The sequence below is a fragment of the Buteo buteo genome, chromosome 14 (genome assembly GCF_964188355.1).
Source record: "Buteo buteo chromosome 14, bButBut1.hap1.1, whole genome shotgun sequence".
Lineage (NCBI taxonomy): Eukaryota > Metazoa > Chordata > Aves > Accipitriformes > Accipitridae > Buteo > Buteo buteo.
In genome coordinates, this window is record NC_134184.1 from 5,602,075 (window position 1) to 5,625,221 (window position 23,147).

Sequence of the window (23,147 nt, forward strand, 5' to 3'; positions counted from 1 at the left end):
GGTATGAGCAGCAAAAGATACTGGTCACTGTGGCCCTGAAATATTCTCTTAACCAAAGTCATCAGCCACCGCATGTCTAGTTAAGGACTAGCTTTTCATAAAATACTCTTCCAAGCAAAATTTCGAAATCATTAAAAGCATGCTGGAAAAAAAAAAGGTGTTGTATTTTAAAAAGTGGTAATTCAATTTGCATATATTATCTAAGTACCTGTGTGTGTGTGTGTGTGCACACGTAAGTGTATTCTTTCCCTATGTGTGTGTCTGTAAACAGGCTCAAACCCCACTGAGTTTTCTTTAAGGCCGGTCATGATCAAGAATTTTTTAGAAAGTGGTTAATTCTTGCCTGTTTGAGCAGGAAATAATATTTCCTTATGTTCTAAATGAGATATAGCTCTCCAGATAAAAATGATGATAATATAGTTAACACACACAAACCCCTTATTTACAAAGAAAAGACAAAGCAGCGTGTTTTGATTCAACAGACTATTTACAACTCTCTTTGCACTTTTTTATTTATTTCATTTCCTTTGTTTTGGCATTTTAGCTAGTGCCTAAGAAATGGATTGTCTCTGATGCTGATATATTGTTACACAGCCATTTGCGTAGAGAAACATCTATTTAACTACATGTAAAGGAAATTAAAGAGCAAGAACAGTCTTAGCTGAAGTATTTTCCATAGCCTTGAAAACCTTCAGCCAGAGTCTCAGATACTATAAATTGGAATAAACTCCAATATCTTAAAACTGCGTTGGTTTATGTGACCCGAGGAGATGACCTCTGGGATTTGTGGGACCACTGTAAAAATACCAGAGCTTTCAACCTGCCGGGGTCAAAATAAATAATGCTTTTGGTCCAGTCCTGGCTCCATGCTTATGTGTCGCTCCTTGATTTCAGCAGCAGAGGGGACAAGGGAGCCTTCAGCAGCTCTGCGCTTCTCCCCAGCAAAACCCCTACCAGGAGGTTGCCATTTTCATCTTGCAGATGAGGAAACTGATAAACAGAGAAGCAGCCTCCTTACTGCCATGCTAAAAAAAAAAAGAAAAAGCACTTTTTTAGTAGCCGAAAGAGGCAGGGCAAGAAAACTTTTGTCCTGGTTTCAGCTGGGATAGAGTTAACTGTCTTCCTAGTAGCTGGTACAGTGCTGTGTTTTGAGTTCAGTATGAGAAGAATGTTGATAACACTGATGTTTTCAGTTGTTGCCAAGTAATGTTTAGTCTAAAGTCAAGGATTTTTCAGCTTCTTATGCCCAGCCAGCGAGAAGGCTGGAGGGGCACAAGAAGTTGGGAGGGGACACAGCCAGGGCAGCTGACCCCAACTGGCCAAAGGGGTATTCCAGACCATGGGACGTCATGTCCAGTATATAAACTGGGGGGAGTTGGCCAGAGGGGATCGCTGCTCGGGAACTAACTGGGCATCGGTCGGCACGTGGTGAGCAATGGCATCGTGCATCACTTGTTTTGTATATTCCAATCCTTTTATTACTATTATTATCGTCAGTTTATTATTGTTATTATTATCATTATTAGTTTCTTCCTTTCTCTCCTATTAAACTGTTCTTATCTCCACCCATGAGTTTCACCTTTTTTCTCCCAATTCTCTCTGCCATCCCACTGGATGGGGGGGGGGGGGTGAGCGGCTGCGTGGTGCTTGGTTGCTGGCTGGGGTTAAACCACGACACCTTTGCTCCTCCAAGCCCCTCACTTGCCACTGGAGTGACATGGAAGTAGGTGGAAAAAAAGAGGAACAACAGCAACAAGGTTCATGTCCTCCAGAAGCTAAAACTGAAGGGGTGAGGTGGGTAGAGGGACAAAAGTGGGCAAGCTCAACTGTTAGCAGCGTAAATGTCTGAGGAATGAGGGGGGGGGTTATTTATTTTGTTTCTCCCCTGAGATAAAAGAGGCAGCGATGACCCCAAACCTTGGGAGCTGAGGATTGGCAAAAGGTGCCGATCCAAGCTTTATCCGGAGGAAGACGGCGGCAGTCCGTGCGGTGCCAGGGAGCCGAGCAGAGCAATGCCTCCCCGCGGCGGGCAACCTTCAGCGTCGTAAACCTTCAGCTACTTTCATGTCATCAAAACAAATGCAAAGTTCACCCCTAAAGGGGTACAAAATGCTCTAAAAGGGTCTTGGGCTTTTCCTAACACGGGAAAGACGCAGCGAGCCAAGCCCCGCGTGGAGGGACGCCGGGAAGGGCTGGGGAGGTTTTGCTGGGGGGCTCGGTTGGAGCTGGGTGAGGAGCTGAAGACGTGAATCTGTGTCACTACATTAAGTTAGTGGGACGGTTGTAGGGTTGATGGCCAGGTCTCCCTCCTGAAGGGGCCGGAGCTTCGGCAGCCCCTTGGCTGCCAGTGACGGTAGCGGAGGAGATGCCATCAACAGCCGAGGGACGTTCAGGGCAGGAACAGGCAGGAGTGTTGTAGGCAAGAATCGTCTCACCTCAGCTGCCTCCAAGGTCTGTAGGGGCCCCATGGGAGCTAACAACCCCCCCCAGGCCCCCAACCTTCTTAATTTTACTGATATAAAAATAGGCTCAGGCCCCTTAAGGGGCTGCAGCTGAGGAGACTCCCTCATAACTCGGCTGGCTGAACGGGTCCTGTAAAACCCACCCGCTCCCCCACAAGGGCATTTTCCAAGCGTGGTAGAGATAGACGTTTCTACATTTCTGTCTTTGCATGTGCTCCAATTGCCCCCATGGTTTGCAAGAAGGAAACATGGCAGAAGGGGATGGCTCCAGAGCAGCCAGCGCTGGCATCCACCAGAGATTTGGCAGAAGAAATCCCAACGAGGAGAAACCACAGGACTTACTGCAGAAGCCACAGACTTTCCTTCTTCGTGCTTAATAGCTTCTTAGAGGGGTCGTGCCACTGCTGACATCAAAGGTTAGGGGACTTTGGGTTTTATTTTAAACATTATTTTGCACGTGCAGGAACAGGGGAGCTGGTGAGGCCGTTAGGATTCTGCCACGGGGATGTGCCAGGCGGCTCGGGGTGAAGACACGTCCCCCGGGCTGTGCCCCTGAGTCCTCTACTCTGGGCCAGCCCGTTGACTCCAACCCTGCCAGGAGGCTGGAGGACATTCCTCTAGCAAATCTAGTAATCTGGCTGGTGGAAAAAGCTGCTTTTTTCCTCAGGCACCCGAGGAGACCTTCTATGGCTTGTTCACAGCCCACCTGGTTATCCACGTGCTGACTGCCACAGGCAGGCACCTTGAGATCCTGAAAAAAAACCCATTACACTTAAAAAGACGAGATGCTCGCTTCCAGTTCCAACAGCCAGGGCACTTTTCACCGCAGAGCAGCAACCCACAGCTCCTGCAGAGCACGAGCACACGGGCAGCCTCCAAAAAAAAAAAAAAAAAATCCATGCACCAGCATGTCCTAATACCCTGCTCGAGTAACCCAGCCCAAGTTTACTCGTTTCAGCTGCGCATCCAGCTCCAGTTACAAATTTCTAATCCGGGCAAAGCCCAGCGGCTGCAGGTCTCACTGCCGAGGAGCCCCACCACAAACTCCGTCTGGTTCAGTGGGCACCAGCCCCACGAACGGCAGCTCCTGACACCACCACCCCGCGGCACGCGTTTCTAGGTAAAATTCACGTTGTGACGTGTTTCCGTCGCTGAGCAGGCTAAATGCGAGTTCTACAAATACCGCGTGTTATCATCAGGTCTGTTTTCTTTATCAGTTTTATTGCAAATTGGCTCAAGTGTATGGACTCCTGGAGCATGAAGCCACATCCAGCTACGTCTTGGAAAGAAACTGAAAAATAACGGAGAGGCAGCTGTTTCGTTCTGCAGTATTTGTAAGGTAATAATAGTAACAATAAAGGGAAGTAAACCACAGCAGTTTCATTGTGATATTTTTTAAAAAGTAAGGATTCAATTGAATATAAAATGATCATTTATTTTAGGCACTTTGACGGACTAACGTTTGATTCTAACAAAGTCATTTTCTGAGAACAGCAGAAGGAAAGCTGTGTCAAGAGGAAACAACCCTCACTTTGTGTAGAGAGGTGCTGCTGAGCAGCACTGCCGGAGTCCTTTATTTAAATAGGAATAGCTATATTGCACAGGAAACCTGGATTTGAAAGCAGTTCCTCTGATAATTACTCCTGAAGAGGAATGTGTCTGCTGCATTCACCAAAGCCCGAAGGCTGGTCTCGTATCACAGAGGATCATCTGCATTATGGCTAAAATTAAAGCAAAGGGAGAGGGAACAACAAGAAAGGACATAAAACTCCCAAATGTCAGGTCCAAAAGAAGTCCTTTCCACCAAGAAGTGGTGAAACCTCTTTTAGAGCGAACACCTGATGTAGACGGCGGCGAGAGGCAAGTCAGAGAATAATTACGCTGCGCTTGGTTGCCCCTTGAAGAGGAATCCCTACTGGCTCCTCGCCGTATGGTGTCCCCACACTGCTCTACACCTTCTGCTTTCCACTGGGTTTCCACCACACCCACGAGCTCTCATCAAAACCTTTCTTGTGGACAGCATCCGCTGTGGAAGACTGGAAAATTTCTCTGGCCAACTAATTCCAAGCAGGGAGCTGCTTCTGCTGCTGAAGCAGGGTCTGTTTGCAGCCAGCCTGGATTGCAGCCTCTCCTCTCCGTCTTCTCCCTGACCTTAAAACATTGGACGGAGCAGGTGAGGCACTGCCTGCGTGAAAGTCGGATCCTCTCCAGGGAGGTTTAGATCACTCCACCTTCCACACAGAGCAAATAAGTCATTAAACAACACTTTAAATGCTCAGACTGTTGTGGTTTCCCACTTCAGTTATGAAAATGAAGACTGGTCAGTGCTACTGGAAGTGACTTTCGTGTGGGCTTTTGTGAGCTTGCAGGAAACTTCTCTGTGTGGTCAAGAGCAGCGTGGCTTTTAATTTGGATCCAAGGGTCTCCCAAGGCAGGCCAGCAGGATCAAGTGGGTGAAGATAAAAGCCTCTGTGCACAGATTAAAACAGGAGTGGCTAATACTTCTCAAAAGTAGCAAGAGGACATTTTCCTCCTGAAGCTTCTCTAAGCAGTAAAGGATTCGTATTAACGTGCATGCGTAGCAGTAGGGAAAGGTATTTGATTACTGCAGAACTGGTCACTCATTTACAAACCATCTCCTTGCCTTTCAGGCAGCATGCTCAATCTGTGCTGGCATGAGAAATCAATTCATTGCAACTAATGGGCCTAAATGACCTGTGAAAGTGCTGCGATGGTGCAAGAACCGAAACGTGCTCCTCGACCACACGATGGTAGAAAAGCCGACGTCATTTCTAGAATGAAAGGAAGAAAAGAGGAACAAGACGCCTTAAAAAAGCAACCACCGTCGGACAAAAATAAAGGCGCAGAAGCTGGCGGGCAGCATGGCGTTCCTGTGGTGGGCAGATGCTCAGAAGAGAAGCTCGGCTGAAAGCCACAGCAAGAAGGATACGGTTCTCTGGGGACAGGAGCAGGGTGCACAGCACCTTGCTGGGTGCCCCAGCTCGAAGGAGGAGAGGGTCACCCTCGGCATCTGCGCAGGCAGCCGGGCTGGGAAGGCTGCAGAAGAGGCAATCCTGCCTACAAGTGGAACGTTGTTGCCCTCTGGCAGAGCCTCGGTCGCTCTCTCGCCGTTTGCTCGTACAGGAAGCCTGGGGCTGAATGCAGAAGGCCTGAATTTTGTGTGGTAAAAGCATACTTCTGTTCTGTTCTGCCTGCACGCAGAAAAGGATGCTCAGAAGAAAACTAGTGCCACTGTTTAGGCAATCCATATAAATACTGTGCTACATCTGGCAAATAGAGTGGCTGCAAGTAAGAAAGTGCAGAGTTGGCTGACAATTTGATGTAATTCGGTTTCATTTGCCTTATAGGCTCTCTGTATAGAATCATAGAATGGTTTAAGTTGGAAGGGACTTTTAAAGGTCATCTAGTCCAACCCTCCTGCAACGAGCAGGGACATCTTCAACTCGATCAGGTTGCTCAGAGCCCCGTCCAACCTGACCTTGAATGTTTCCAGGGATGGGGCATCTACCACCTCTCTGGGCAACCTGTGCCTGTCCCTCACCACCCTCATCATAAAAAAATTTCTTCCTTATATCTAGTCTGAATCTACCCTCGTTTAGTTTAAAACCATCACCCCTTGTTCCATTGCTACAGGCCCTACTAAAAGGTCTGTCCCCATCTTTCTTATAAGCCCCCTTTACGTATGGAAAGGCTGCATGAGGTCTCCTTGGAGCCTTCTCTTCTCCAGGCTGAACAACCCCAACTCTCTCAGCCTGTCCTCACAGCAGAGGTGTTCCAGCCCTCTGACCATTTTTATGCCCTTCCTCTGGACCCGCTCCAACAGGTCCACGTCTTTCCCATCCTGAGGACCCCAGAGCTGGACGCAGTACTGCAGGTGGGGTCTCACCAGAGCGGAGTAGAGGGGCAGAATCCCCTCCCTCGACCTGCTGGCCACGCTGCTTTTGTTGCAGCCCAGGATACGGTTGGCTTTCAGGGCTGCGAGCACACACTGCCAGCTCACGTCCAGCTTTTCATCCACCAGTACCCCCAAGTCCTTCTCCGCAGGGCTGCTCTCAATCTCCTCATCCCCAATCCTGTATAGATACTGGAGGCTGCTCAAACCCGGGTGCAGGACCTTGCACTTGGCCTTGTTGAACCTCATGAGGTTCACGTAGGCCCACTTCTCGTGCTTGTCCGGGTCCCTCTGGATGGCATCCTGTCCCTCAGATGTGCCGACCGCACCGCTCAGCTTGGTGTCGTCTGCAAACTTGCTGAGGGGGCACCCGATCCCACTATGTCACTGATGAAGATATTAAACAGTACTGGTCCCAATACGGACCCCTGAGGGACACCACTTGCCACCAATCTCCATCCGGACATCGAGCCATTAACCACTACTCTCTGGATGCAACCATCCAGCCAATTCCTCATCCACCAAACAGTCCATCCATCAAATCCATATCTTCCCAATTTAGAGAGAAGGATGTTGCGGGGGATGATGTCAAAGGCCTTACAGAAGTCCAGATAGATGACGTCTGTAGCTCTTCCCTTGTCCAGTGATGCAGTCACTCCATCACAGAAGGCCACTAGGTTGGTCAGGCAAGACTTGCCCTTGGTGAAGCCATGCTGGCTGTCTCAAATCACCTCCCTGTCCTCCACGTGCCTTAGTATAGATTCTAGGAGGATCTGTATGTTGTTATAAATTATTTTTTAGATTGTACTTCATTAAGCAGAATATTTGAAATACCTTGCTGCAGAGCAAGTTCTGTGAAGAATAAGAGGAACTGATGTAGATGACAAACGAGCACATCTGAAATGTGCATTTAAAGATGACTGAAGCAAATATACTTGAAATATAAGTAGCCTGGCTCTTAAAAGCTACAAAGGATGCATGATCAAGCTAACAAGTAAGTCGGGGAGAAAAACACCAAACAAAAATCCCACACCTGCCTGCAACTCCAAATAAAATTGGACTTGAAGTTCAGCTTTTCTCCCATCATCCAATTAAAAGGAAATAAAATGAAAAGTCCACAGGCCACAGGAGGAGTTGCCAGTGTGCTTCTACTGCCGCCCACAAGCACTTACCATGGACTCCGAGGCGACAGCTGAGGAATGGGCAGTGCCACCAGCCCAGGGACTTCCCCAGCGACCGGTCACGGAAAGTTCACACTCATGGAGGAGGGCTCTGATTCTCTATTAGAAGAGTTCAACCTCATTTATTGCCTCTAGAATGGGTATAAAGTAATCACTTTTAAGGTCAATAGAAAGGGAAAATGCTTCCTATCACATTCTGTAGTTAGAAAGCCTACCGATACCTTCTCAAGGCTGACCACTTCTTTTCCATGTGAGTCCTCGTTTACTTGGACTTGCTTACGTAGCTTTTCTTTTGAGCACATTTGGCTTGAGGAAGGACACAGAAGAGGACTCTTGCTTTTCACCATTTATCTTAAACCTGGAAATGAATGTGCAGGCTCTACCTAACAGCTGTCCGAGGACAGCTTGTTATCAAGCCTTACAGACAGAGAAATTGAAGCAACATAACTACATAGGATAGAGTAGGGTATAATCACTTCATATGAAACATTTAAACAATGATATATTTGCATACAGGGACAGTCCATCTCCCCTTGCAATTGCATTCAGATCAAGTTATAACATCACTCCTTCACTGGCATAATAATAATTGAATAAAGCCCATGTGAAGATTAAGCCTGAAGAAATTATATTACATGCCAAAGGGTTACCATAGTTCTTCATTCCTCCCTATAACACGGTAAGAGACACGAACATCTTGAGTTCACCAAATCTGCAAAATTTGTGTTGTCAATTTTCATTACTTTCTCACAAATTTTATGAGCTGCTCTTTACTTCCATGAGCACATGGGCACATTAGGTGACATGAAAAACATTTCTAGGCATCACGGTAGGAGAGAAAAAGCTTAAATATGCAAGCTGAATGTACTTCAAATACCTACAGAGAACAACAGGGTTTTTTAACTATCAGGCCATTTAAACCAATCTCACGATTTTGTGATTTCTTGTGCGTGACGGTGTTTTAAAACCCACGAAAACCACTGTTACGACTGACAGTCCCTTGTGAAAACAGGTGGGATTCATGGACTGAACTCATCTGAGGTGTTGCAGAGTATCTGAGACACCTGCATGGGGCTGGCAGACTCAGGATATCCATCCAGACCCGTCCTCCTCCACAGCAGCAGCTTTAGGTCAAGCGGGTACCCTGCAGTGTCTGAAATGATACTTGACAGCTACAGAGAGAGAAAGCAGAATCCCACCCTAACAGCTTTCCAAGCGTGAAAAACTTGCTTGCTCGCAGTCCTGAGCCGTGCCGTCAGCTACCAACTTTAGCGTCTCCGAATGCGCTCCGCTGGCATTCAAGTGTGGCGACTACAACCGTAAAACAAGGAAATAAAAGCATTTCCTCCCTCTACCCCTCCGTGAAAAGGAGAGGCGTTCGTGGCTGTTCCTACAAGGTGAACCTTACACCGTTGCGGTCACCCTCGTCACCACCGCGTCCCGGCATCTCTTTGGTCCGATGACCCACTGAGGAACCACCCACCACGCCGGCTACACCCGGACTGTTTTCTGACAATTAGGCTAAGGAGGACACTCACCAGAATTTGTTTTCCTTAAAAGTAGCATCCAGATCCAGCGCTTTGAAGATGAGAGGAGCAGGGCGTCGTTCCTGTAGTGATTTTCCTAAATCATAAAGCCCGAGTGTATTTTCCTCACTCTGTAAGGAGCTTTGGTGGAAATAACGCAACTGCAACACAACATTGCATAAGCAGCTCACACCATTATCTTCCTTTCACATTTCTTGGTGGGTTTTTTTTTTCCCCTGCTACAGGAGAAGGTATTTTTGTGTAATGACACACATAATTCATCTTCTACAATTTCTAAGGTTTCTAGAATTACAGAATTAGAAGAATAAGAATTTAGAAGATGCTTCTGTAATTTCTTTTTTTCACAGATAATCTAACTATTTCTTCTATACCTACCACTATTTGCTCACATGCGTTATGTACCAGCAATAGTAACTGCTTTAATGCAACAGCTGAGACGGTATTGCCCTCACACACCCACCCACTCCAGCAATAAAAATCATCTTGACCTGAGCAAAAACCCTCCAGAACCGTCAATAAGATGACATTAAAAAGGCAGGTTACTTGACAAAAGCCTTGGCTAGAGAAATGATCGCAGGCGTGAAAAGCGTGGTCTGCGTATGATCAGATGCCAAGGAAGGTTTTCAGCAATTCCAGGCAAGGCATTTTTGGGGGTCCCACGAATTCATACGATAAATGCCACTAGCCGAAGACTCAATGCCCACCCCGTCAAGCAGCCTTGCCCACAAGTCCTTTTTTCCATCATCACCCACAGTACAGAAATGTTGGCTTGCTCCTAGGCTCTCTTCTGGAGTGAAACAACTCTTCCTCAAACAAAACCCAGCTGCTGTTTCAGTAACTTGCTCAACAGACACTCCCAAAATACAGCACGGACAAGGCTGAACCAGTTTTGGCTTCCTTCGCCGTATACAAACACGCAAAGCTATCCCAGCAGGCTCTAACCCCTCAAATGTCACATCCCCTTTTGTTTCATGCTATTAATTCCAGTGGGCTGCAAAAAACACCCCAGCCCTCAGATTACTTCAGACCTTTGAACTGAAAACCAAGCAAAACATACCGAAAATAATAATAGTGACGCCTTATGGTCATGGGCTGCACCACGTGGGGGCCAGAAGAGATACGCTCGCTCCCTGCGGGGGACACCGTCCGTCCCTCAGGACGCGTGTGGCGGTGGGAATACCAAAGGTTTCCAAAGCCACTTCTCTACAAGCATCTCGCTTCGTTTTGGAAGCACTGACAGGACCTGATGGGGGTACGCTCCGTGCCCAGAGGCGTACGAGGATCGTGGGTTTGGTGCGGCTCCCGAAAGCTCACGGCTCCCACGAGCGCTTCTCCGCTGCCGAGAAAGTGCCAAAGTTGACAAGAAACAAAGCACCTTCCAGGCACGAAAATCGACACGTCCCGACCCTTCTTGGCAGCTGACAACCGTCCAGGGTAGGGTTTAACACGAGAAAGTGCGAACAGAGAGGGTTTCCACTCCCGAAGCATTAGTTTAATTTGAATCGTTTGCTGCTTTTGCTCTACGATGCCTTCGCAGCCCTCTAACGCTCCGGACCTTCTCTCTCCCTGCAAGTCATCCCCGAATCTCCTCTCCATCCCACACGCTCGCTCTCGGCGGGCTCCTGCCCCAGTACGTTTGTGATGCATCCAAATCGACTGGTCGACCGGGTGGTTTTCCACGTCACGCGTGACCTCGGACCTGCAGGAATTCTATTTCCTTTCCTTAAAGCATTTAAAAAAACCGATCGGAGAAGATGGTGCGAAGAAACCTCGGAGCTGCGTGCGTCCCGCACCCGGGGGTTGCACTGAAGGGTTTGTTACTTGAACACGCAATTAAGGAAAAAACCAAAACAAAACACCCAAACAAACCATATACTTTTTAAAGACTCCTCCGCTTCCTTTTGGCCGTTTTTGTAACTCCAGGCCCCTCTCCCCAGAGCCGCGCCACAAGAAAGGATCGCCCCGACTCCGCTCTCATTTTAAAATGCTTCTTTTTATTTCAGTGGTTGTACATTGGGTGAATGAATTTAACGTCACAACAGAAATAGAATGGCTATTTAACAGACCACTAGTCGTTATATGCGGAAAAAGAGTGAATGGAGGGGTTTCTTTTAACTGTTACCGAAATATTCATCGTACGCGTCGTCAATTATGCTGGATGAGAGAGGCAAACAAAAAGGTATTTTGGTGAAGTGCTGTATCCTTTGAAGAAAATAAACACTGAGACATCTCAAGTCACTTGAAACCATGTCTCGGCTACAGTATTCACTGTCTCTGTGTTGGCCCATCTCATGGTTCTTTTAGGGGGGTTTATTTGTTGTTTTTTTTTTTAATTAAACAAAGCATTTAAAATTTAATCATTTTCATTAGACCTTTTTTTTTTTAAAATATAAACAAAGTTTTGGCAAATAATATTTATACAGAAAAATAGTTTTAGATCTTCCCAAATTTTGAAATAGTCTATAAAATTACTTTATAAATAAATAAAATGCAGAATCTGTTGTACACGTATTTGCACATCTCTGTAATTGCCTCCTTACTGTTAGCATAGGTTTGTACTTGTACAGTTTTCAGGAATATTACAAAGTCATAAAGTCGGAAAGTGGATCTCTTATTAAAAATACATTTTCTCTTTTTGTCTGTCAGTTTATCTGGATGAAAGACCTGATGTATCTGAAGCTTCGTCATCCATGGGCAAAAAATAGTAGTATTGGATTAATTGTAAAAAACATAGAATAACAGTTATTTCGAAACATAAAAAGTTCACACAGAACAATGTCTTGAAGAGTTATCTACATAAAATATTTAAACAACATGGATAATTTACCATTTAGTATTATACAATAAGCTACCCAAATGCCTAAATTAACTATTATAAAAAAATAAAAACAACTTTGACAGATATAGGCAAGTTGCAGTGTCAACTACCTAGTTATAATGACTGAGAAAGTCTACAAATATTAGTGTTTTAATAGTATATAATGGTGATACCTTAACTGCTAAGTAACAAGTTAAGATACGTTATTTTTCCACAAATTAAAACTAACGCAACGTTACAAGCACTATGTTAATTTTACAATCGAATCGTGATTTTTTTTTTCTTTCGGATGATCAAATCTCCAGCTTTATATATAAATAGATAGTAATTAGACATCGGACAAACAAGATTTAGCCTGGAAAATAATTTCCTAGACAAATAATTATATGGTTAGTGCCTTCAGTCGTTCAGAACAGGCAGTGCTGCCAAAGTTTAAAATAGTTTACAATCAATCTGAAGAGGTTAAGTTAAAATACTGCAATCACTAATAATGTCCACATAGAAAACTTATGCTGCAAACAATTATACATAATATCCACTTATAACAGCTGTCTTGTTTTTTTAAACAATAATTTAAAAACTATGTCATTTATGTGATACATGTGCAACATATAAAATGTGAAATATGAAATATTTGGTACAATAGTGCTTGAAACAAATCTCAAATCAAACAAATGAAATTTTAATTATACATATATAATTACCTTGTAAATCAACAAAGTATTTAAAAAAGTAAACAACATTAAAATCTGCTTCATCCATATATATGCATGTATGTATATATAACATGTATATAATTGTATTAAAGATATCTTCATACTTTTGTGACATAAAATATGTTTTTAAAGAAAAACAATTAAAAGAACTAATTTTTTTCTCCACTCTAATCTGGTTACAATCTTACAATCCAATTAAAAAAATGCAAATACAGTAATGATTTATTAAACTGAATCTCATTCTACATTCTTAGTGTTCAGTTAATAGTCTAGATTAAAGTCACCTATGAAGTTTCAGTGACTCAACTGAATTTTAATTAAATTAAGAGTATCATACAAATCTCTTCATCTACAGCCTTCTTTTTCGCCTTGTCTTTTGTTAGTTTGGTCTTTTTTGTTTGTTTGTTTGATTTTACACTTCTAGAAGTTACTTCTTAACAGCTTGGATCTTTTTGGTAACCTGACTATGAGTTTGAAAGATTATTCGCTTCCGGTGAGATTTGACGGTTGGCATCAGGCTCACTTTCATCAAGTCTGATGTGACAAAATTTAGGCACTTCTGCAAAGTCTTTTTTTAAAAACATTATAAATATACTCGTAAAATAATATTCTCAAGACTTTGTTCTTTTGGGGATTGAAAGGGGTATGAAGTTCATACTGTGCAAAATTTTTAAATTTTCTTCTGCTATTCTGCTATGATTCAAATGCAACTTCTCCATACAAGTCAAACACCAACCATGTGCATCTAAAGAATTTGTGCTTTACTTTGGACTTCTGGCTAAAAATATTCAGATTGGCAGGGTGATGTGCAGGACACTGGGCTGTGTTTCACTTCCTCTCTCTTGGAATCAACTCTCTAGGGGAGCAAAACCAAGATTTTTTTTTTTTTTTTTAACCGAGAAGAAAAACCCCAATCATAGTTTGGGTGAAAATTAAACCTGCAACTGGGATAAGTTTTTAGCCAATACAACTTAATTATTGCTGAGCTCAAAAGATTCATAAACACTGAATCTCATGAGACTAACTTAACTGGACCATTTCCGTTAGGTATAGTTATGGAGAAAAGACAATATTTGCAAGAATTAAACTATGCTTAGAAAATCTTTAAAACTAAATGTTACCCTTTATGTCTTGAAACATCACAGCTGGTATCAGGTAGTTAACTATTTTAGGTTGGAGTATAGTAAGCATACCATATTTAATATTCATATATGACATAGCAGCACTAGCTTTTTCGAGTTTGTGATTTGTCCGTAAGAACAAATTCTTGACTTAGCATGCAGTTTGTGGCAACTCTAGAGAGGAGGAGACGGGGTAGTATGTACAGTAGCCGTGCTTGGCCGTCCGCAGGGAGGCTTCGTGACACTCCGTTCCGCTCCTGCCGGCTATTTCAGGATTATCTGTTAAGAGAAAGGAAAGCGTGATCGCCCTTTTAGGTGACGCGGGGAGAGCAGTTTGCCCAGGTGGCCGGCGCTGGACTAACTAAGCTGTGGCGCAGCTCGTATGGGACAGCATCCCATAGGGGACAGCATCCCATAGGGGACAGCATCCCATAGGGGACAGCATCCCGTATATCCCCACGCTGCCCTGGGAGGCGTTTGCATTTCACAAACCTGGTGTTCTTCCTCCCGCACACACGTCCTCACGTGCGTGAGAACGTGCAGAGGGGGGGGTATTTTATGTGTTAAAATACCGGAGGCGGCACGGCAGCCACGAAGGAAGGGCCTGGCCGTCGGCGGGGTGGGCACCCTCATCGCCCCGGGGGGCTGTCAGCGGAGGGGAAGCAGCCCCGCGCCTCCCGAGGAAGCTCAAAAGCGCATCGGTGCCTGGTGCGATGCTCCAGCTCCCACCCTGTTCCCACAAAATCAGGGACAGCCAGGGGAAACGGTGGAGGCAGGGCCCCTCGCCGCTAACAAGCAAAAAGATGTAGTGGGCTGGGTGTTTTCAAGAAGCTCAAGTGTCTTTTAAATGCGCTTCTAGCAGCTGCTTGTTTCCTAAAAAAAAAATTATCTGCAGGTCAGCGAACTTGAGAGGTTTTTTCACGCTTCCTTATGTCAGGAGATCCAGGGGGATGATGATAATGGTACCTCTGCGTGCCTAGCTACTCACTAACCTTGCTGCTTTACCTCCGCGCTGTCTCAAACGGAGGGTGAAGCAACCGCTTTACAGATGCAAACTCTCGCGCTTCCAATACGGTGAAGGTTAAATGCACCACGTGCCCAGCAACCGACTCAACCTGCTCACAGTATTGGAAAACGGTCCAGATCTCCATCCCCTGCCTGAAATGGCTGTCGGTGGAAGCGATGTCAAAAGCTAGGGGTGTGATATTTTATCACGCCACTGCTAATCTGTGCACCAGACTTGAGCACAAATCAAGGAATTAGAGTGCATCGCCTGCTCTTCCTGCTTAATTTGGCACTTGACGTATTTTTAAACTGTATTTTTGGGTGGTATGCAAGACAGTCATGACAGCACATTGACCTACTTGTGTATTACTAGACTGCTGCTTAATGCAATATTTATTTTAAAAGGAGAAGGAAAAAAAAAAGTGTTTTGAAAATAACTTCAGCAACATACTACCTCTGACATACAGATTGCCAAAAAGAAACACGCTCGCCTCTGCGTGGAAGGCGCTTGTTCTAGTCCCCTGCCCATTTTAACACACCTCACAACCGTACCCGCCTTGCTTTCTGCATGCACGGACCAGCTCCCTGACCCCACCTCACTTGCCGGCGTGCCAAAAAGTCACCTTTGATTAGCATCAGCACTGAAAATCTGGTGACACGCGAGGCCCCATTGTAACGACACTGTACAAACACCTGCTGCTCCAAAGGGCTTAACATCTAAATACATCATACATACAACAAGGACATATATTTTTAATGAACTTCCACCCATTGTGAGTTTGTTAGCTTATCGCCTATCTTCTGTTTCCTATTGAAATAACAAAGAAATACCTTTGCTGAAGTTATAAAGCCCTGCCTGTGATAACCCTGGTCCATCTACAGCACGGTGACTTGACAGTACGGATGAAGAATGTAGCTGGGCTGAAAATAAGAAGTGACCGAGATTATCAGCACTGATATATTTAGCATGTTACAACCCAACATGTCAATGTAATTAATAAAGCAGCTTTAGCTATACTGGGTTAGCCATAATCACGGAAGTGTATTTAAGGGATCCTAAGGTCTGATTTAATGGGACACAACCTGAAATCTACTCAGTGTAAAAAAACCAGAATTTCAGACACTGCAGCTGCCTACATCGCCTGCCAACTTTTGAGGGGATAAACTTGCATTCTCCTGTAGCTTTTTTCTCCCCGTACAGGGAGACGGATCACTGCCCCTCATGCCGAGACATCCTAAAAAGGTCAAACAGCCCCGCAAGACTGATGCTCCCAATTCCCCCAAAACGTGCGACAGAGAAGGCAGGCGGCCTAATCTCAGGCTGCTTCTTGGCAAAAGGGTAGGACTATCCCCGGCGCTTCGACTAACCCAAGGGCAAGTCACCCTGCCGCCGGTCAGCCAGGACGGAGGGGTCCTGGGCAGCGTGGAAGAGCAGGGACCCCTTCTCTGCCCCGCTCCGGCGAGCGGCAGAGCCCAGGTGAGGACTTCCACCGCCCCGGCCCCGTTCCTGCCGTTTCTCCCCTCGTTTCTCCCCTCCTCTCGCAACTCAGGAAGGCGAAGACAATGCGAACGCTTTCCTTTTGTGCGCCAGCACGTCCTGTTTACGCTTCTCCCGCTGCCGGTGGTCGCGGAGCCGGACTGCTCCCGCCACGTCGTCCTCACCGCGCCGCCGCTCGTGCCGGGCACACAACTAGGGCATGTGGCACCCCGGCTATTTCTAGTACACGTAGGAGTCCTTCTAAGGAAAAAAAACCCACCAAACTCTCAAGTCTCTCCTTCAGAACAAGCTTCTCCAGTGCGGAGATGCAGAACTGAGGAGCTACGGTTTTTTTTTTAACCTTAGCCACAAAGTGCAAAACATATCCCGTAGTCTTTAATTATACGTTCACACCCTATTTCTCAAAAGATATCACAACTCTGCCATAGCTACATACACATGTACCAGCTTCTGCAACTGTTTGTTTCACTGTGTCTGACAGAGAGAAACATAAAATGCTGAACTACTTTGCATGGAAAACACACTGTGAAGCTCTTCTGTTTAATCTACAAACAAAGTAATAAACTGTGATGGAAGACGGAGGCTATCTGAGTCTGCATCGCTGCTAATTGCTCCATCGCTTGCATGCTGAAAGAGGAGCAGCTGTGCAGAACATACCGACGAAGGAAAATCCCTGCAAACACTTACGACAGAGCCTGCGCTCCCTCGTTACTTATACATAGGTCCAACAACCTTCATGTTCGCTACTGTGTGAAGAATTACTTCTCAAGTGTACGTATATATGACTTCTCGTATTTGCAGTGGTACTCTTATATCGTTATACTTCGCAGCAACTTGATATAATGTATTGACGCTTTTACCGGAGTGTATATATAAGCATAAAAAACTGAAAAAAAAGACTACAATGAGTGTGCATTGTCCCACGTACAAAGGTCTACAGGTCAAGCACGGGAAAGCGCCTTCTCATGCGCTGCGTGGGTAAGATCCACAGGTGTGGAGACAGACGTGCCAGAACACACACCTGCTGCTGCTGCAGTAAGAGATCTAATACGAACACTATTTCTAGCATAACCAGAATGGCCTGGCACTTACAGTCTGGGGTAGTAATGCACGGAAGATTTAATAACAGGAAAGGGTGTTTTTTTGGAGGCAATCACAGAGAGAGGGTACCCTTGCTTGGTACCCTTCTGAAGTGCCAGAAAGCTGGCTACCTTTCAGACTAAAATCACTGAAATTGGGCCAATGTTAGTTACTAGACTTCACTGAAATTAGTAATACACAGAGTGAACCTAAATTTCTGCAAACTATGTTCTAACCGCCAAGAAGCATTTGCTTTTCCAAATTTTCCAGCTCTCTAGAGGCGACATTTTCAGCTCCCAAATGCCAAGACTTTCTCTCTTTTCTATCAGAGCACGGGTCTTTTAGACCTTTACCTTCAGGACCTCTGACCGACCACAGTGGTCATTAAGGGCCCTGTGCAACACAGAATATCCCTAAATTCAGCCAGTGTTGCTCCTAATGGTGATACTGTTCTGCAGCATCATCCACAGCAGCAGACAAATTGACATCAGCCTGGGATTTCCTCAGACCCGGCAAAGGCGGCTGTGCTCGGTTATTATCTCAAGACTTAAAAAGTAAAATTGAGAATCTCTTTTAAATTGAGGTGGAAATTCCACCTTTGTGAACTCTTCGCTGACACCCAGGTTACTATGTGCACTGCTTTACTTGACAGAGTTCACAGAATTCATCAAATTACCTAGAATCACGACTGGGTACTAGGAATTTCAAGAACACCGTTTGGCTTGAGTTTTTCTGTTTTGAAGCTACAACTCATAAAGCTTCTTTATTCTCTCTGTGTCAAATTCTGTTTCCAGTCCCAGATTTATTATACAACGATGAATACAGAAAATTTACCATTCTGCATGAATTCAGCGTACATGAACTCTTGTTCAACTAAAGACCTGTCACAGTGGATCAGCTGGAAAACATGACTTTGCATCTACGTCTGACATTTTTCTCTTTCAGAAGTTTTGAAATTATTTCTCCAAACCACACTTTGCTCTATAAGTATTAATACATTTTAAGGGGGCAGTAAGATCATATTTGACCTCCACATTGCAAAGCACTTATCCCTCCAAACATGAACTCATATGTAGTAAACATTTTAGACCGCTCAGCCTTTCATTTTAAAAGCAATGTAGTAATAGGAGTTTCTTGTAGGCAAGATCCATCTCAGATGATTTCGGACACGTACACCTCAGCTGGTCACCCTATTTTACATCTTACTAGCCTACCTCAGGCAACTTATTTTAGCATGAGACTGATTATCAACTCATGATGCTTTTTTCGCCTCCACCAAATGTAAGAGTCTGTGGCAAATAGTTCACACTGAGGTATTTAACTTTTAGACACCTGCGTCAGGACAGATGAATCCTACCACAGTGACATTTTCTATTTTAATGTTTTTTCACAAGAGTAGCAGACTGGTCAGATACATCTAGGGTATACATTAAAAACGACAGATATTTTCAGACAGCCAACTCATATCAGGCTGTCTCATAACTTCTCCTGTTTTCTAAAAATAGCACTAACACCAAGTATTTCTTCCCTTTGACATGAAACCCAAGACTATTTATATTTCTCCATGCCTTTGGGAAATGCCTCCATCTCTTTATTTTTCATTTTCTCTTAGAATGCTCTTTTGTGGCATGTGCCTTGTTCTTTTTCTTCAAAATGAAACAGTCTTTTTTTTTTTTTTAATCAAAAGTGGAAAAGGATGAGTAAATATTCAGACATTTACTGAGAGTAATCACTATCACATCAGTTGCGCTTGGTCTTACTTAATTTTTACACAGCCTTACAGATGGACTATTTCACCTCCTATTTCTCCACGGCTTCGGCAGCAGCACCTCGCTGGAGTGCCAACCTGAGCTTTCCAATCCCCCACCCCAGGACTCCCGCCGACATTCCCCCAAGGGATGGGATTTGCCCCTGTCCTCAGCTGGCTAACAGCTGAGCCGGCTCCACCTCTTGCTTGCATTAAAAGCCGCCTGCCCCCTCCCAGGGCGGAAAGATGCTCGGGTACCCACACCTCATCTCTCCCACCTTAGCTGTGGTCCTGGCCTCTTTCCTGGTCCTGCCCCGGCTGTAATCCCCCGCTGGAAGTCCCTCCTGACCTACTGTCTGCACTACATCGCAGGTCTCGTCACAGCCGCAAGAGCCTCCCTTCTTCGTCTCTCCCGAATACGTTTGCCTGCCTCCCTCGTTTGTCCCTTTCCGCTTTCAGAATTCACAGTCACCAGTTGGTACCCCTGTAGAACTAGTGTCAGACTAGCATCTTTCTACGGGGCCGTCTGCAAACACTGAAATTCAAAAAAAAAAATGAATAAACGTATCCCCAGACAAAACCTGAAGGAACTACCAATAGGGTTGGAGGGACCTGCTGAAAGCAATTGGTTACCTCTGCTATCACTGCCAAACACTTCATCACTTCTCACAGACACACGGAGCTCCACCTTGCGTCGCTGGCTTCTTCCCTTTGCTACTCCTCCTCCCTTGATGGCCAGAAACTTCATTCTCATTTCCAGCATATTATGATTTAATGTATACGTGCTTCGTTTTTCTCACTAACTGTGGACCTCTCCTCAATTCAGGGGTGAAGGAGGATTTTTATCTTATTGCTTCTCCATTAACCCAATGCCTCCCCAATACATTTGCCTACTTTGCTCATCGATAAGATGACCCCCGATTTGCATACAAAGGGTGAGATGTCTAGGCCACAGATGACCTCCTTGGTTGCCTGCCCATACGGTGACTAATACCGGGGGCATCAGGTGTTTGCTGATGAGCGGAGGTCCTGTTAGCTTGGCTTTCTCACAGCCCATCCCCTGACGTGGTAATTTTGGTGCCCTGCTCCATCCTCTCTTTTCTTCCCTAAATCTGAGCGTGCGCAGTTCTGCCTGTCCCATACATTGATAACACGCCTCTGGAAATGGCTGAGGGTCGGAATGTCCATGCTGATGTGGACACATCTGCTAGCACATTTTCATTCCATCAGGCACAAGCTGTTGGCCATCAGGGTGTCATAAAGCTGACAAAGACTTTCTCTGGATCCTGACGATCTAAAAAAAAAAAAAAGATCAAGGCAACTACTGCATCCCAAAGGGCCCAAGGGTTCAACAGCATCATTCTTCTCATTTAATACTCACAAGGTCCTGAAAGAGAGTCCAAAGCCACTTGTGCTGCCAACTCCCTAGCATGCTTATGAGCTTCAATAGGTATTTACTCAAGTAATAATGTATAATATTTAAGTTCAACTTAATAGGTATTTACTCACTCTGAAGAAACAGGAGTAGTTGTTTTAAAAATGAAAGCCATCTGGCTTTATTTATTCCTCTTTAAAGTAATAAATAATGCAGCACTAAAAATTTATCATAACATACTCTAATACATTCTACCAAAACCTATTTTTAACTAATTGCACAGGCAGCAGACAGACTACAGAGAAATGAGAAAACCACTGCTGTAGTATTTTAGGAGCACCTGTACAGCGGTTGTTTTGAATAGCCACTCAATTTTACCTTTTAGCAGGTCTGAGCTACTGCAATCATCTGTGTTTTTCGCTTCCTACTTTCAGGTCATTTTCCTTCTCTTCTTGAATTTTAGAAACTGCCAGAATAGGCTTACGCAGAGGAACTGAGAGCACAAAGGAGTGAAAGGCCAAGCGCAAGTTGTGCATTACCTGTGAAAGTGCCCATATTCCTCTTGTATTCCTCTTATAGGGGTGTTACTTCTCCACACCTGCATTTTCTTAGGTGTCCTCACCTAGCTTTTTTTTTTTTTCTTTTAACCAAACCTGCTTTATATTTTCCTCTTACACATCATGCACCCCCAAATCATGCAAGACGAGGCTGCCACTACGCACATGGCATCCCTCTTAGGCAAACACGGCCACTGCACGCAGAGCACGGCTAGCGCTCACGCTGCGACCACGCTCTGAAACCCCTCCTCTCCCAAAACCTGGCGCTCCAGTTCAGACTCCCTTCCAAGCAAGAGATGGTCCACTGCAACACCCAGAACTAAACTCAAACCACGAAAGGTACCAAACTCACGTTCATCGAGGTTACTCATCAGACACCACACTTACAGCACTTGCGTCAGTTTTATAAAACTCACTATACTTCCAACTTCTCTGAGGAAATCTTAACGTTCCTGACTTTTGACTGCTTACCGCTTCCTTAATTTTCTTCTTGTCTGAATACTCTCACATAAACAGACGTACATACTATCGTGTGTCACTGCAGATAATATTGCGCTAAAAATGAAGTCAGTCAAAGTTAACAAATCTCTGCCTCAAGCTGAAAGTCACGACAGGTACAACAAGCAAATAAATAAATAAATAAATAGATGTTTCCACTGCTGTTACGTGGGCAGCCTCCTGCACGCTCAAAGCCGAAGACTGGCATTTCTGGTGAGCAATAAATCATACACTGAGATAAAAATATGATATTCGTTTAATTCAAGGGAAAACAGTTGGAGCGGCTCGGGATGTCCAGATGCAATTATTTCAAAGAACAGAATCCCAAACAAGTACATCTGCAGCTCTGCTCTGCACTGCACTGTGTTGTTAAAATTTTATGATGGAAAAAACCAGACTCACATGAGCTGTGTGTACATGCTAAGCACAATGAAACAAACTCATTTTTCCCCAAATGCCTACAAAATGAGTTGACTTCAGAAAAATTTTCCTGTGTTTAAATAATAAATATATGCCCCCAAAGACTTTTACTCAACTTGTCAAAGTATAATTTGTTGAATAATTAAAAGCAAGAACACAAAAGGAAGTTATCATATCAAACATAAATATATTTTTTTAATTGCAATGACATGAAAGCTCAACCTGTCTATAACAGGAAAGGAAATATGTCTTGATTTTTGTTATATAAAAGAAATAGAGGGTTTGCCTTTGCTTACTGCTCACATTATGTGATAGTGCCATCTAGCCGGCTATCAGAGGAAGTCAGGTTTCAGTCCTCTACAGGGGCAGGGGGGTGTGAGGGAACAATTTCTAAAAAAAAACCAAAAAACCCCAAAACGCAGATTTTCCGCTTCTTCTAAAACTCTGTATGCAAGCCTGCCAGAAGTCTTCATCATCTACACAGAAACAAGACACTATCTTAAGAGACGAAAAGATGTTACTAAAAGTAAAACAAACACTTGGTTAAAGTTTGCATGAGACAGCGTTTCTTTACATTTCCCAGGGTAATCTTTTGGCTCTGCTTCCTTGCTGCCTTACGGTTTCAGAAAAAAAAGTTTTGCCATGTCTTCTGTAACGTCAGTTGTTTCAAGGCAATTCAAAGGGTCTTTTCTTGACACCGCTTGAGATTTGTTGTGGGCTTAACACTGGAAACTCTCACTTCTTGAGCCCGCAAACTGTTAATTCTGAAAGTTAGGGCTACTTACATGTAACTCGGTGTCTTCAGACACGGTAACTTGACTGAATTGAGGTTTGCGATTCTTGGGTGTCTAGCACGAGAGAGGCAGCAAGTGGTTTAAGTTTGCCTTTCCTACCGTGACAAGCTATCGCTATCCAAATACCTTCTCTAGAGAAATGACTCTTCGTGATCAAGGATCGTTTAGGTTAGTTTTTTCCAGCCTAGTGCAGGTGCAAGGCGAGATGCCCAGTCCTGCAATCCCAGATGCCAAGGCTCGCCGGCACCTCTACGTGGAGCAGCGTGGCACCATACGTGGGCGCTCGCTAGATGCCCAACGCTGTTCTGCTCAGGGCTCGCTCACTGCAAGCATCCCCTCTGATGACGTGTCTGAAAAAAAGAAACTGTTCCTCTGTCCCCTTTTTTCGATTTTTTCATGTCAGATTCAAATTGCC

The 23,147-nt window shown here is 44.7% G+C and overlaps 1 protein-coding gene across 7 annotated transcripts in view; it reads right to left on the reverse strand.

Moving 5' to 3' along the window:
- Nucleotides 1-11,077: 11,077 nt before the first annotated feature.
- Nucleotides 11,078-23,147, reverse strand: part of MBNL2 (muscleblind like splicing regulator 2) — a 112,693-nt gene continuing 100,623 nt past the window's right edge. For all 7 annotated transcript variants that reach the window (XM_075045952.1, XM_075045953.1, XM_075045946.1 and 4 more), the window contains one exon: nt 11,078-14,037. In XM_075045952.1, coding sequence (XP_074902053.1) covers nt 13,910-14,037 — 128 coding nt within the window. In that variant the 3' untranslated portion in view covers nt 11,078-13,909. The remainder of the gene's footprint in view (nt 14,038-23,147) is intronic.